Source organism: Natator depressus, chromosome 8 (assembly GCF_965152275.1).
Source record: "Natator depressus isolate rNatDep1 chromosome 8, rNatDep2.hap1, whole genome shotgun sequence".
Taxonomy (NCBI): Eukaryota; Metazoa; Chordata; order Testudines; family Cheloniidae; genus Natator; species Natator depressus.
The window spans coordinates 104,537,252-104,550,425 of record NC_134241.1 but is presented as its reverse complement, the minus strand read 5'-3'; the positions used below and the strand labels follow the sequence as shown (position 1 = coordinate 104,550,425).

General features: G+C 46.4%; 1 protein-coding gene across 3 annotated transcripts in view; it reads right to left on the bottom strand.

Moving 5' to 3' along the window:
* ERI3 (ERI1 exoribonuclease family member 3) overlaps window positions 1-12,931 on the bottom strand; it is a 240,124-nt gene extending 227,193 nt beyond the window's left edge. Inside the window, exons 1-2 of one of the 3 annotated variants that reach the window (XM_074962337.1) lie at window positions 12,868-12,931; window positions 1,732-2,000 (exon numbers count right to left, since the gene is read on the bottom strand). In XM_074962337.1, the coding sequence (XP_074818438.1) occupies window positions 1,732-1,983 (252 nt within the window). In that variant the 5' untranslated portion in view covers window positions 1,984-2,000; window positions 12,868-12,931. Of the gene's footprint in view, window positions 1-1,731; window positions 2,008-11,320; window positions 11,463-12,867 lie in introns of those variants that run through there. The other 2 variants (XM_074962336.1, XM_074962335.1) reach the window with 2 other exon arrangements.
* Between the last annotated feature and the right edge of the window lie 243 nt (window positions 12,932-13,174).

Sequence of the window (13,174 nt, the reverse complement as noted above, 5' to 3'; positions counted from 1 at the left end):
ACCCTCCTAGTGAAAAAGTTTTTCCTAATATCCAACCTAAACCTCCCCCACTGCAACTTGAGACCATTACTCCTTGTCCTGTCATCTTCTACCACTGAGAATAGTCTAGAACCATCCTCTTTGGAACCACCTCTCAGGTAGTTGAAAGCAGCTATCAAATCCCCCCTCATTCTTCTCTTCTGCAGACTAAACAATCCCAGTTCCCTCAGCCTCTCCTCATAAGTCATGTGTTCCAGACCCCTAATCATTTTTGTTGCCCTTCGCTGGACTCTCTCCAATTTATCCACATCCTTCTTGTAGTGTGGGGCCCAAAACTGGACACAGTACTCCAGATGAGGCCTCACCAATGTCGAATAGAGGGGAACGATCACGTCCCTCGATCTGCTCGCTATGCCCCTACTTATACATCCCAAAATGCCATTGGCCTTCTTGGCAACAAGGGCACACTGCTGACTCCTCTCCAGCTTCTCGTCCACTGTAACCCCTAGGTCCTTTTCCGCAGAACTGCTGCCTAGCCATTCGGTCTCTAGTCTGTAGCTGTGCATTGGGTTCTTCCGTCCTAAGTGCAGGACCCTGCACTTATCCTTATTGAACCTCATCAGGTTTCTTTTGGCCTAATCCTCCAATTTGTCTAGGTCCCTCTGTATCCTATCTCTGCCCTCCAACGTATCTACCACTCCTCCCAGTTTAGTATCATCCGCAAATTTGCTAAGAGTGCAATCCACACCATCCTCCAGATCATTTATGAAGATATTGAACAAAACCGGCCCCAGGACCGACCCCTGGGGCATTCCACTTGACACCGGCTGCCAACTAGACATGGAGCCATTGATCACTACCCGTTGAGCCCGACAATCTAGCCAACTTTCTACCCACCTTATAGTACATTCATCCAGCCCATACTTCTTTAACTTGCTGACAAGAAATTAATCACGTGATTAATTTTTGTAATCACTTGACAGCCCTATTGAAAATATCGTTATTAATTCATTTTGCATTCCACTGTCAAGGAAACAACCATTTGCAGAAGGCATGTGGAGAAGTCTACATCTGGTGTTAGTTTCAGGGGTGAGAAGCTGAAAGTGGCACGCTCAAGATGCACCCAAAATCCCAGAGTAGCTGGAGGTTTCTATTTAAATTATGTGATTATTGTTAGACTTCAGAGTTAAACACCCAGATAAGATAAGCCTGGGAAAGTTCACACCTTTCAGAGCTATCATGACTAAAGACCTGCAGACTCCAACAAGCAGTCCTGCATACATTCACACCCAGAACAACTTTATAGGCTACAAACATGTTTTTCCTGCAGAAACAGATGAAACCGTCTGGAGTGTGCCAATAATACAGTGTTCCCAGCTAATACCAGCTCAATCCATCCCCAAGCCAGAGAGCTGAGAAGCATTTAAGGCCTAAGACAGGTAAAGTTTTTCAAACAAATGTCTTTTCAACATTGTCGTGATGGAGGCCAAGGTCTCTTGGTTTCATTCCCTCTGGGCTGATAGGTTGGCAGTAGTGCAGACAGCCATTTTAAGGGGCAGAAATGCCTCATGATGCTCATCAGAAACCACTTGGGCCAATAACAGCTGCTGAGGAAGTGTGCACAGCACTGGGAGGGTATGGGGTAAACCTCAGAGATGTTGGTGGGGGTATGAAGGGACAGACACTGCATCCCACTTCACAGGGTGGAGCCAGCAGTTTGCAAGGGAAGAATAAATGGGGCTGGATATTTACCTGAGGATGAATCTGTGGTTTGTCACAAGTGGCCTCAAAATCCAACACTAAAAAGTAGTGATATCTCTGTGGAGGGAAGGATGACATTGCTGCCATGGACGCGCCAAAGCCGTGGGACGCCAGTTTCCTGTTTACGGTGGAGCCGCACCCCTGGAGAAAGCAACGTAGGCGGTAGAAGCACAGAGCTTGTCTCACCCTTGGAAGTAAGCTTGGAGGAATCTTTGCTGCTCCAATATGGAAGAGTGCTACCATGGAGCATCCAGAGGCATCTGAAACCTAGAGAGAGAGAGAGGGGCTTGTGTTACTAACGCGCATACATCTCACTTCTATTGCCGTCTCTTCAACCCAGCCATTTTGGAACAGACTCTCTCACGGTCTTTTGATGAAAGGTTCCACTAAGAAACCCAGGTAATACCATGACCTATTGAAAATACACTAGACAGCGTCTAGACCCACTAGCAACCTAGAAATTAACCTTTGTGAATAGCTCTACATTAAGAGGCAGAGACACTACAGTCACTGCTCCAGGGGCCAGATCAGGCATCTGCACGCTACAGAACACTATCTAGATTGCTTCGGGACTTAGGGGTCTGATGCAAAGCTCACTGACGTATGTGGAAGGACCCTTAGTTTCTTGATACATGTACATTGGTAACAGAAGTTGCACATAACAGGAGTTAGGCACGAGACGCGTGCAGACGCCATCCGCTCGGCCCCAAGCCCCACAGCTAGAGCCAAGCCAGACCCTTCTACTCCCCACGTGTTACTCAGCTTTTCTCCCATCTCTCACCCCCTGCATCAGCCTCTTGATAACATGCTTCCATAGGCCATTCCGCCTGGTCGCTCTCAACAGGGCACAGGTGCCGCACACAATCTCTTGCTCACCGGGGGGGTTTTTTCAGGGTGGAGGAGGGCAGATGGGATGAGGGGGAACTGATCTAAAATGTTCACATTCAAGGGGTGAATTTTCCTTCCAACAAAATCCAAACTGATTAAGTTTAATTCATTCCTCCCTCTCCCCTATAAAAATCCCACCCACTATTTTATTTATACTCTTGTGACTTAAAAACTTTGTGGCAGTTTTACAGATCACACATCCATAATGTGACCCTCTGGCATCTGGGTTTTTTGATGGGGGAAGTGGAAGGAAGAAGTTTCAAATGGTTTCTTCTTAAAAAAAAAAAAAAAAAAAAAAAAAAAGAAAGAAAGGGGGGGGTTCTCCAGGAGTGCATGGGTCAGGGACAAGTAACAGAGTCTTTCAAGTCTAGGATGCCAGTTCAAAGCCAGCCCAGGTCAGTATTTGCTACCGGGCCTTTCAGTGGTTTATTTGACATTCAGTTACTAGGAGGTGGATCTCAATTGCTCAAAAACCCACCACAACTAGCCCCAGGCCAGCGACGGAGCAAGCCTGGAGAGTGAACTCAGCTCAGCCCTGCAGGCAGCTGATCCTTCCAGACAGGGCCAAGACAGTGGCGGGGCAGCTATTGGTATCATTGCCTGCACCACCGCTGTTCTCAGCATACAGTTACCAGTGTGCATAGCACATGTAGGGAGGCGCAGTCCATGCTTCCAAGGAGCTCACAAGCTAGAATGGATAGAAGACACAGGGCACCAGGTGTCTAGACGCTGGTGGCCGTGAGCAGTACAGACTTCCTTCCTTCCATACAAGCAGGGATACATCTTGCTTTTGTTTAGTTTCTTAGTGCAGCGGAACTAAGCGCAGACTCCCCTGGGTGTGCGCACAATGCCTCCAGCACCTGCACAGAGGGCAGGAAGCACCCCTTGGTGTATATGAAGAGTAGCCAGCTTTACACAACAAAATAAAAACCGCCTCAAAGAAACCAGAGGACAATCATTCATGAACACCACCGTGGTTATTTGCACAGACAGCAACTGCTCCTTTGTATCTGTTAGTCTATCAGGTAAATAATGCACTTGCCAAAATACACACTTAATGAGGTAATATGCCTTGAAGAACAGCTAAAGCTGTATTTACCTGAGAGACACTCAGGTAAGAAACGCAGAAAGACCCGATTAGGAGATGATTGCAGCTGAGCAGGTCATGTGCATTAGGTAAATACACATTTTGTAACCTTCCCCAGAAGGATTTTGTGTTAAAGAAACACACATGCACACAAAAGGTGGAAATCAGAGACTGAAGAGGTTTAATACGGAGTCACTTCCTGCAGTCTGACTTTCGTGGCATATACTGGTTGTACGTCCTGGCTTTAGCATTTTGGGGGCTGTATATTTTATTAAAGCAGCACTGCAAGTAAGAGTCGCCTGGAAAACTAAAAACCTCAGTTACAAAACCATAATAAAGAGCTCCCCTGCAAGCCTAACATTGTATTTATCCTAAAGGTGTTCAGGAAGACCTATCACTTTTCCATCTCATACTTTTATTGCCATTAATAAATTCATTACAGCCAAATAGAAATCACTTCCATTCACATCTAACCTATCCTGGATAACAGATATTTATGCTTCAGATCTTCAAAGCTATCAACTGTGGATCTGAAGGTCTACCAGAGCAGATAAAAAATCTTGGAATAAAGCAGCTAATAATTTGTTGTGGTAAAGACTGGTCTTTAGAAAAGAAAACTGAGGGGGGACCTGATCACAGTCTTCAAATATGTTAAGGGCTGTTATAAAGAGGACAGTGATCAATTGTTCTCCATGTCCACTGCAGATAGGACAAGAAATGATGGCTTCACCTGCAGCAAGGGAGATTTAGGTCAGACATTAGGAAAAACTTTCTAACTCTCAGGGTAGTTAAGCTCTGGAATAGTTTCCTGGGGAGGCTGTGGCATCTCCATCACTGGAGGTTTTTAACAGGTTGGACAAACCCCTGTCAGGGATGAACTAAGTTTACTTGGTCCTCCCTCAGCCCAGGGGGCTGGATTTAATGACTTTGAGGGCCCTTCCTGTCCTACATTTTTATGCTTCTATGATTTAACCTACTCTGAAAAGGGAAAAATACAACTGAAGTGGGGGAGGAAGTCAGAGAGTAGCCCCCTAAATCAAATACATCCAACAACATAATATATATGGCTAGGTAATACTGGGTAAGATCAGTATTTCTCTAATGTATATTAATGTGTAGATAAAGCTAAGCACTGAACAGAAGCATGTGAGGGGACATTTTGCTAATCCCCTTGACAGCTAGCACATGACTAGGAACAATCCAATAGCAAACTTTTGCTCTCTGCTTTTTTGGCAAGTGAAGTCTTAACTATAGTATTTAGTCAGTCACTACTCTAGACTTCCAGGTATTTTGGGAAGAGACTGTAACATCTTCCTCGGCGAGTTCAGAGTGTCTCAGAGCATTAGGGAGCTGGTGAGCAGATGCTATTTATTAAAATCTGTGTAAAGCATTTATGGCTATTACAGAAGATTCAAGACACTACTAATTATCCAATATTTATTCCAACACACAGCAATGCAGATACTGAGTCAGAACACAGCTTTAAAAAGAAAATACAAACCCTACACTACCCAGATCAATTCACGTGTTGAATGATTCAATTTCCAAACCCAAATGAAGTGTGATAAATGTACTTTATGCACAGAGGGATAGATTATAATCTCAGACAGTGTCGACTGCCACATCTGGCACTCAATCCAACCAGTTTAATGCTTATTATCCAGCTACAATTCCTTATACAGATAAACTGTAATGGGACTGTAAACTATGCCTGGACTTCATGAAGTATTTTGACAGATTGTACACAGACATAGGAAAATGTTACAGCATTTATGTTCGTAACTCCCAATAACATGGGAAATATCCACCTGCGGGGGACTACCGCTGGGAGATAACATTAATTTTATAGGCTATATATTACTGCATGTCACACGTGACTTCATTTGCTGTAACCAGTAACTATTGCTTACAAAATGCTGGAAGTTAGTATGACCTGCCGTTATTCTGTCTCCAGAATGGCGTGGGGCAAACCCAGGCCGGTCAGGTTCCTTCCCCATCAGTGTGCCATGCAAATGATGGCAAAGCACCACAGCTGAGCTCTAGAAAGTAAAGAAAGCCAAAAGACAGGCAAGCACCAGCTGTACGGGCTTAGCTGCCAGAGGCCCCACTAAATGTACAGAAAAGAATTTGCACTGGCACCTATCTCACTTCAGGACTCAAGATGAATGAATCTGAGGGAACTGCTTACTGGGAACCACAAGCATCCACTGGAGCAGCATTCTTGCATGTGGCCACCAGGGGCTTTTCTCGTGGCCACAGCCTCCTGGGTGGAGACTGGGGGTGGGGGGAAGCAGGGGCCCCCACCCTGGGGCTGCCAGCTGGGAGTGGGCCCTACCCCCCACACACACCCCCGCAGAGACACAAACGCTGGAGCAGGCAGCCAGTCAGTTCCCCACTTTCCCAGGGGCAGTGGGGTCATGCTTCAGCAGTGGGGTCCCGGGGTTGCCCCCCCATCACTGCTGGCCCCCACTGCCTCCCCTGGCCCCCTATCAAATTTCCCCCATGACCTCTGACCCCCATGGCCTACCTCCCTACCATCTCCCTATCCAGGGCTTAATTTGTCCCTGGGCTGAGTAAGTCTGCTGTGAAAAGTGATATTTGTATTTTTGTTATTATCACTTTTCACAGCAGACTTAATACTGTAGCTAGCAGGGAGGTTGTGAAAAGTGATATTAACATACAAGTATCACTTTTCACAGCAGCAGACTTACTTGCTAGCAAGTCTAAAAAAAGCAACCGAAAAAGAAACAACAACAAAAAAAGACAAGAATGTGCAGAGCACCTGATTTGTGTTTCTAGTCTGTTTAGGTCCAGTAAAGAAGAGAGACAACTGTACTTTTTTTTTTTTTTATTATTGAGTCTGCAAAAAAAAATCCTATGTAAATAAATTACAATAATTTGGATGTATGTGCATATTTGTTTTTCCTGAAGTCTTTTAGGAAAAACTGCCAGAGCAGCCACCAGCAAGAAGAGTTGGTGGCCACACTCTGAGGCGACCAAAAAATTTGTTGTGAGAACCCCTGAGCAGAGGTTCACACTTTTTCTTACTGCATACCCCCTTCCAGATCTACCAGCTGCCCACGTACACCAGCCTTCTCATCATGGATAGTGTGTGTGTTCTTTTTAACACACCTGTCTTTAGCCATCTGTAGGTATTTCACTGTTAAGTACAGATATAGTTATAGCAGGATGTATACAACTGGAAAAAACCCCTAAGTTCTGAACTCAGACTGGACAGTTGATGGACAACTGAGCCTGCGCTGCATGGTGATTGGAGGTGAGGGCTCTGTACGTCAGTGCGTCTGTGTTCTCGTTGGTACATCTTGAAGTAAATTAACTCCCGTCTTTTATAAAACAAATTCCCACAGAGTTTCAAAGCTTCATCCAAGTAGCCTATTATGAAACTGCAATAAATACAATTAATAAATAATATCCACCATTACACAATTTTTCCCGTGTATCCCCCAGAGAGGTCTCCTGTACCCCCAGGGGTACACATACCACATTATGGGAACCCCTGCGCTAGAGGGATGAGAAACTAACAAACAGTGCCAGTCATGAAGTGATCAGGGCACTTTAAGCAACTTTCTCCACTGGTAGTAGAAGTATGAGACCTGATCACACAAATAAATGCATTGCATATGTATGAACGCCTTGCGGTTTGTAGGATGAATGGCATTCATGCCTGTAACTAATTTGTGCACAGAGAGACAAATTAGTCTATGAATCTTAGCTTTACGGGTTCTTTGTGCATAATATTAATATTTAAATTTTACTAATTAAAACAAATCAAAATCATACAAGAGCAAAATGAGACAGTCAGATAATTTCAACAGCCTGCTTTCCACCCAAGAGCAGACACATTCACTGTTCAGGCTGACAGTCTGGAGTGATAATGTCGCCTCAACTTGGGAGAAGGGGAAGCCACAATCTAACAGTGAGCAAACCCTTGGGTTAAGGCAGCAACAGCAGCCCAGACTTAGAGCCAAGAATGGTCCCACTTTCGTCAGCATTTAAAGAGACACTTTCAGACCAAACAGGGGCCCACGTTTAGATTTGGTACCGATGTTTCTATCAGATTGAGGCTTACGTGTCCATGACTTTTTTTTTTAAGTGAACTTTAAGTTTTTTTAAATACCAAGTCTTTTCTTGCAAGTGTTTGCAGCCCAAATATCACAGCACTTTGGCATGGCCCGAGAGCCAGAAAATGAAAGACTATAAACAAAAACTAGTGAGTCTAATGGCACTGCTCAAACTTATTAAAAAAAAGAGTAAATAAATAAAAACACATTAAAATAGTATTCTAAAAGTTGTAAGGATTTAAAGTGGTGTTAAAAAATACCAGGTAAACTGGTTTAATCAATTCATCTGATAGTATCCTTTTACCATTGGTTCAATTTATTTTCCTCGTTTAATTCCATTGGTTTTTGGTTGGGTAAGTTTGTAGCAAACCTACATTCCAGGAAACTTCCAATGTAACTTTCCGAAAGCACTGCCCTGAAATGTCGGTGTAGTGTTCCTATTCGTTACTTGTCACCAATACAGCTGAGTATTGAACTGTTTTTACAGATCCTCAAGACTGTGCTCAGCCCTCCCCCCCGTTCCAATAACCTTACAATCTACAATTAGATGGGACACAAGGGTTAGTCCAGTGAGATCATGTGGTACTCATTTCAGGCATGTGCACATCTTGAGAGTTCAATTTAAAGAAAATAGCAGTGTTGACTCACTATGTGTAGGCATTTTGAGAGAAGTGAGTTAATGAGGGATGTGAAGGAGAGGATTGATTAAAACAGGGAGGGAATTCCATGAGTAGGGAAGCTTTCTCCTATCTAACCAGCCTGCTCCTCCCACATTCCTTCAGAGATATGCCATGCCAAACCACTGCATAGACCATCAGAATGGTTTCCATAGTGACATCACAGACAATGTCTTGTGAGATCACAGGGACTGAGGAGGAGGAGCAAAATTACAAAGAAGAGGACTTCTTGTGGCTAATGCATGGATAATCGGTGTGCTGGGAATGAAACAGGTATCATAGCTTACTTGACATTGCGGTGAAACCTAATCAAGATGCAGCTCTCATCAGACCACTTATCTCAGGGCTGTCCCCTAAGTATTTCCCAAAGATACAGGATACACTTCTGCTCCAACTTTATTAGGCCAACTCTGCTAGGCAGCCAACTTTTGTCAGCTCCCTGAGTGGTCTCTTAAAACAGATTTTATTGTGTATTTTTAAATTTTCCCCAAGAACAGTAGTGGCTACACAAATGGATCTCATGCTGAAATCTGCAGGAGTTCTGCACATGGAAGGACAGCAGGACTGCCCCTCAGTGAGAAAGTAGAGGGAGGAAAACAACCTGAAGCGTACAAGTAGTCAGACTGTAACGCTACAGTGGAAGAATATATTTGGTACTTGGTATAGTACCTTATCAGATGATCTCAGTGTGTTCTGTGGAAAGGGCCAAGTTATATTTTTAATTGTGGTCCGTGGGCTGAGTTTATAAATTAAAGCCACATGCAACTCTCAGTCCACAGCTGAGCTCCCCCCTAACAGCAATGGAGTCTGCAGAGTTGCTCTTACACATACCTTAATTTAGTGAAAGTAAAAATACCAGGCACTTTTAGAACTATGTCTTTTTGCCCTTTGGTTATGTGGTACCTGGCAGATGTGATTACCTGATTTGCACACGCAATTGCTGTTATGCAAATCAGCTACACAGTTGTGTACCTAAATTATTTGAAAATCCGGTTCTGCCACTGTCAGGCTCAAGAGTTAACACTCAACTGAGACAAACAGGATGGTTCACACCCCAACTGTTTAACCCTGTCTACAGTTTGGTGTTGACAATTCTGCACTGTTTTCTATTTAGTTCACATTTGGGTGATTCTCTTTACAATCATAAGGTCTGGACATTTTTAAAGAAAGTTTGTATTCTACAGAATCTGAAGGTCATAGGGGCTGGAAGATATTTCAAGGAGGCACGTAAACCAGATTTTGTGAAACCACATCAATTCACAATAATCCTAGAAAACAGGCAAGGGATAGAGGTACTGCACAGAGAGTTAGTTAGGGTAGAAACAGCAAAGCTAACAGTACATAGTTATACTGCCAAGAAATTTAGGACAGGAAGTGAAGAATCGTTATCCAACTGAAAATGCAGGAGAGATTCAGAGACACAATGCAATTACCCAGTTGGAATTTGGCCAGCATCAACCACCACTCTATTCTTAGGTTTAAAGAAAATTTGTCAGAGAATATTTAGTGACTAAAATGGTCAGAGACTTCAGTTTTACCTCTCATCTACAAATCTGCACCCCACTCCCCCAAGTATCACAGCAGCCCCAGCACTCTGCTGGGGAAATGGTTCAGAACCAACAGAAAGAAAGCATTTCCTATTGCGCTTCTCCAGGACCACCACCTGCAGCAACTGTGCGTCCTTCTCACCCAAGAGCAGGCTTGGAAATATGTATATTTGTTTAATAGTCACCAATGGCCTCTTATGAATATAGTTTAGGGTGTCCATTTCCATTCAGATTTAGCTCATGGATCACCATTCCCATATGCTGTACAGGTTCAGTGAAGTTCATACAAAGGTTATTACTAGATAAAACAGAGGAAGTGCAAGTGCAAGAACTTTACATGCCAAATGTCTTTCAGAACTTTATTTCCTAGATTAAATAAAGGAAAAATTCAATACCTACTAAAAGTAACACAGCCAAAACAAGATAGGCATCATAGCAGCTATAGCAGTCCTCCTAAAGGAATCAAGTCCCAGCTAAATACCTTTCATTCAAAACTATGGGCTCGGCTACATTTACATTTTATAGCGCTCTAACTTACTGGCTCAGGGGTGTGAAAAATCACCCCCCTGAGCGCAGCAAGTCAGAGTGCTTTAAAGCGCTAGTGTGGACAGGCCCCCAGCGCTCGCAGCTAATCCCCTCGTGGAGGTGGATTACCAGGAGTGCTGGGAGAGCTCTCTCCCAGCGCTCGCGCGCAACCACACTCGCACTTCAAAGCGCTGCTGCGGGAGTGCTCCCGCGACAGCGCTTTGAAGTTTCCAGTGTAGCCATGCCCTATGAAAGTAAAGGTCATCTCAATCTGTGTACACTTATTCAGGGACTTCTTTGTTTAGTGTCCAAATTAATTAGCATTTTCTTTCTAATGCAGTCAGTTTTAGTCTTTTGAATTTTGGTGAGAATCAAATCTGGCTACATGCACTTATGAAGCTTTTTTATGAACACGTGCACACACGCTATTGTACCCAGAGCAACCTATGCTTCAGAGAAGCAACTGCCATGAAAAGAGTCTCTCGAGAACAATAGAAGCATTTCACCTACAGTATAAATTAACAGCCTGCAAAATTTCAGTTACAGAGAACCCATCCCAAACTCAACAATTTAAGGTACAAAAGTACATCTGAAGTCACTTCCACCACCCACCTCCACCCTGAAGAGTAACCATTTGGATTTCTAACATATAGCTTATTTAGGAAGAAACCATTCTTGGTGTGAAATCTTATATGCCAGGTTTACACTGAGAAAGTGCTATGAAACTCTACAGTATTGCACAGAGCACCAAAACTATTAAGCACCTTAACTTACCATTCAAAATAGCAGCTTACAGTGTCTGACAGGACCAATTCCTTTTAGAAATACCACAACCCTAAGCATTTGATTAAAGTCTTCCTTATCTCTTCTGAGCTGAGATATGGTACAATCTAACCAATCAGACCAGCCCTTTGCGCTGTGGCCTAAAGAATACCAGAGATCTGACTAAACTGAAGCCATCAAAAAACCCTACTTCTAAAACCAGAAGTCCAAGAAATAAAAAGAAACCCAAGTCTGCATCAGATTTATTTTCTAATAATGCCCCATTGCCATGTAAAGCTACCAGGCATAAGGCTTACAACAGACAGAGTATCAGAAAAAGGGCACAATGTCTGTTCATGCTGTTTAGGAGAAACACCCGTAACACTACCGTAGCAAGAAAAGGGAGGGAGCAGAAATTCTTGTGGCCGGTCACGCAACAAGCAAACGCACATTGTATTTCTCAACTCTCTCAAGTTCACTTCTGAGTTTCAACCTCTTTCACACTCAGAAGATGTGCAATCAGTGCAATCTCACATATAAAAGTCAAACTATTGACTCCCTCATTCAAACACCAAAGGGAATGTCCAAAATCCCTATTAAGATTTCTTGCCCCTTTTAAATCCATGTCCCACAATACTCAGTTCAGTGGGCAATCAACTTCTGCTGCCCAAAGACTTGACAGCAGTTTATCAAAATCAGACCAGGATTTTGGGGAGTGACCCCAAGAGCCACACACTGAATAGTTCTGCTGAAGAACACGCAACCGCCCAAGGAGCGGAGACCCAATTTAACACAGAATGGCAACAAGGTGAGAGCCGCTGGGCCACAATGCTGGGCCCCTCTTCCTTAACCAGCTTCAGAGTGGCTTTCCTTCCTTCCGTCCTTCCTAGAAGTGGGGCCACCCCGGGGGACGAAGTGCTTCACACCCAGCTACAACGTCCAGTTCTGCAGGCTAACTTCTCGGAGCCACAGGGGAGAGACCCGGCGAACCACTCCCTTGCCTCTGGGGTGAAGGTCCAGACTCCACTCTCCCCTTTGCTGCCCCCCTTTCCTCTCAGCCCGAGATCCCCCCCCAGCCAGCCCAGCACCCCCTCTCCTGACACCCTGCCCCCGCTGAAGCCCCCCAACGCTTCCCATCCCTCCTGCCCCCCAGGCACCCGGCTCCCTTCAGCACGTAACCAGCTCAACCCCCCCGCCCCCCCGGCAGCTGCCCAGGCCCAGCCCCCTGGCCCGGCTCTGAGCCCCTGCCCACCGCAGCCTGCGCCGCCCCGGCCTGGCTCTGAGCCCGTTCCCGGCGCAGCCCCCGGCCCCGGCCCCGCCAGGCCCCGGGGGGCGGCCCGGCCCCGGCCCAGGCCCCCAGCCCCTCCCGCGCCAGGGCAGCCCCCTCCCCCTGGCCAGGCCCGCCGGCCCCTGGGGCACCGCCGGCCGCCGCCCCCCCCGGCCGGGCCCCGCCCCCCGCGCCCCCCCTCCCCCGGGGGCCGTCGGGGTGTTTACAGCGGGGGCCGCGCCAGCCCTTCCCCCCACACTCGGCACCACGAGTCCCCAAGCCAGCGACTCACCTCCGCGCACTCTGACCCCCGACCCCGTTCTGAGCGGCAGCCCGGCCGGCCAACCGGAGCGGCCGCTCCCGCCGCCGGGGGCGGGGCTTCCTCCCCGCCGACCCGGACGCAGGCGCGCGGCCGGCCGGCAGCGGGGCCCCCGCCGCGCGGCATCCTGGGGCTTGTAGGCCGGGCGGGGGGCGCTCGCCTGGGGCAGCGGCGGGGCGGAGACCGAGGCTCGACGCCTCCGCTGAGGGGCGCCGGGGCCCAGCCCGGGCCTCGCTGGCCGGGAGGGCAGGTGGCCCCGGCCCTGGGGGGTCAGTGGGGC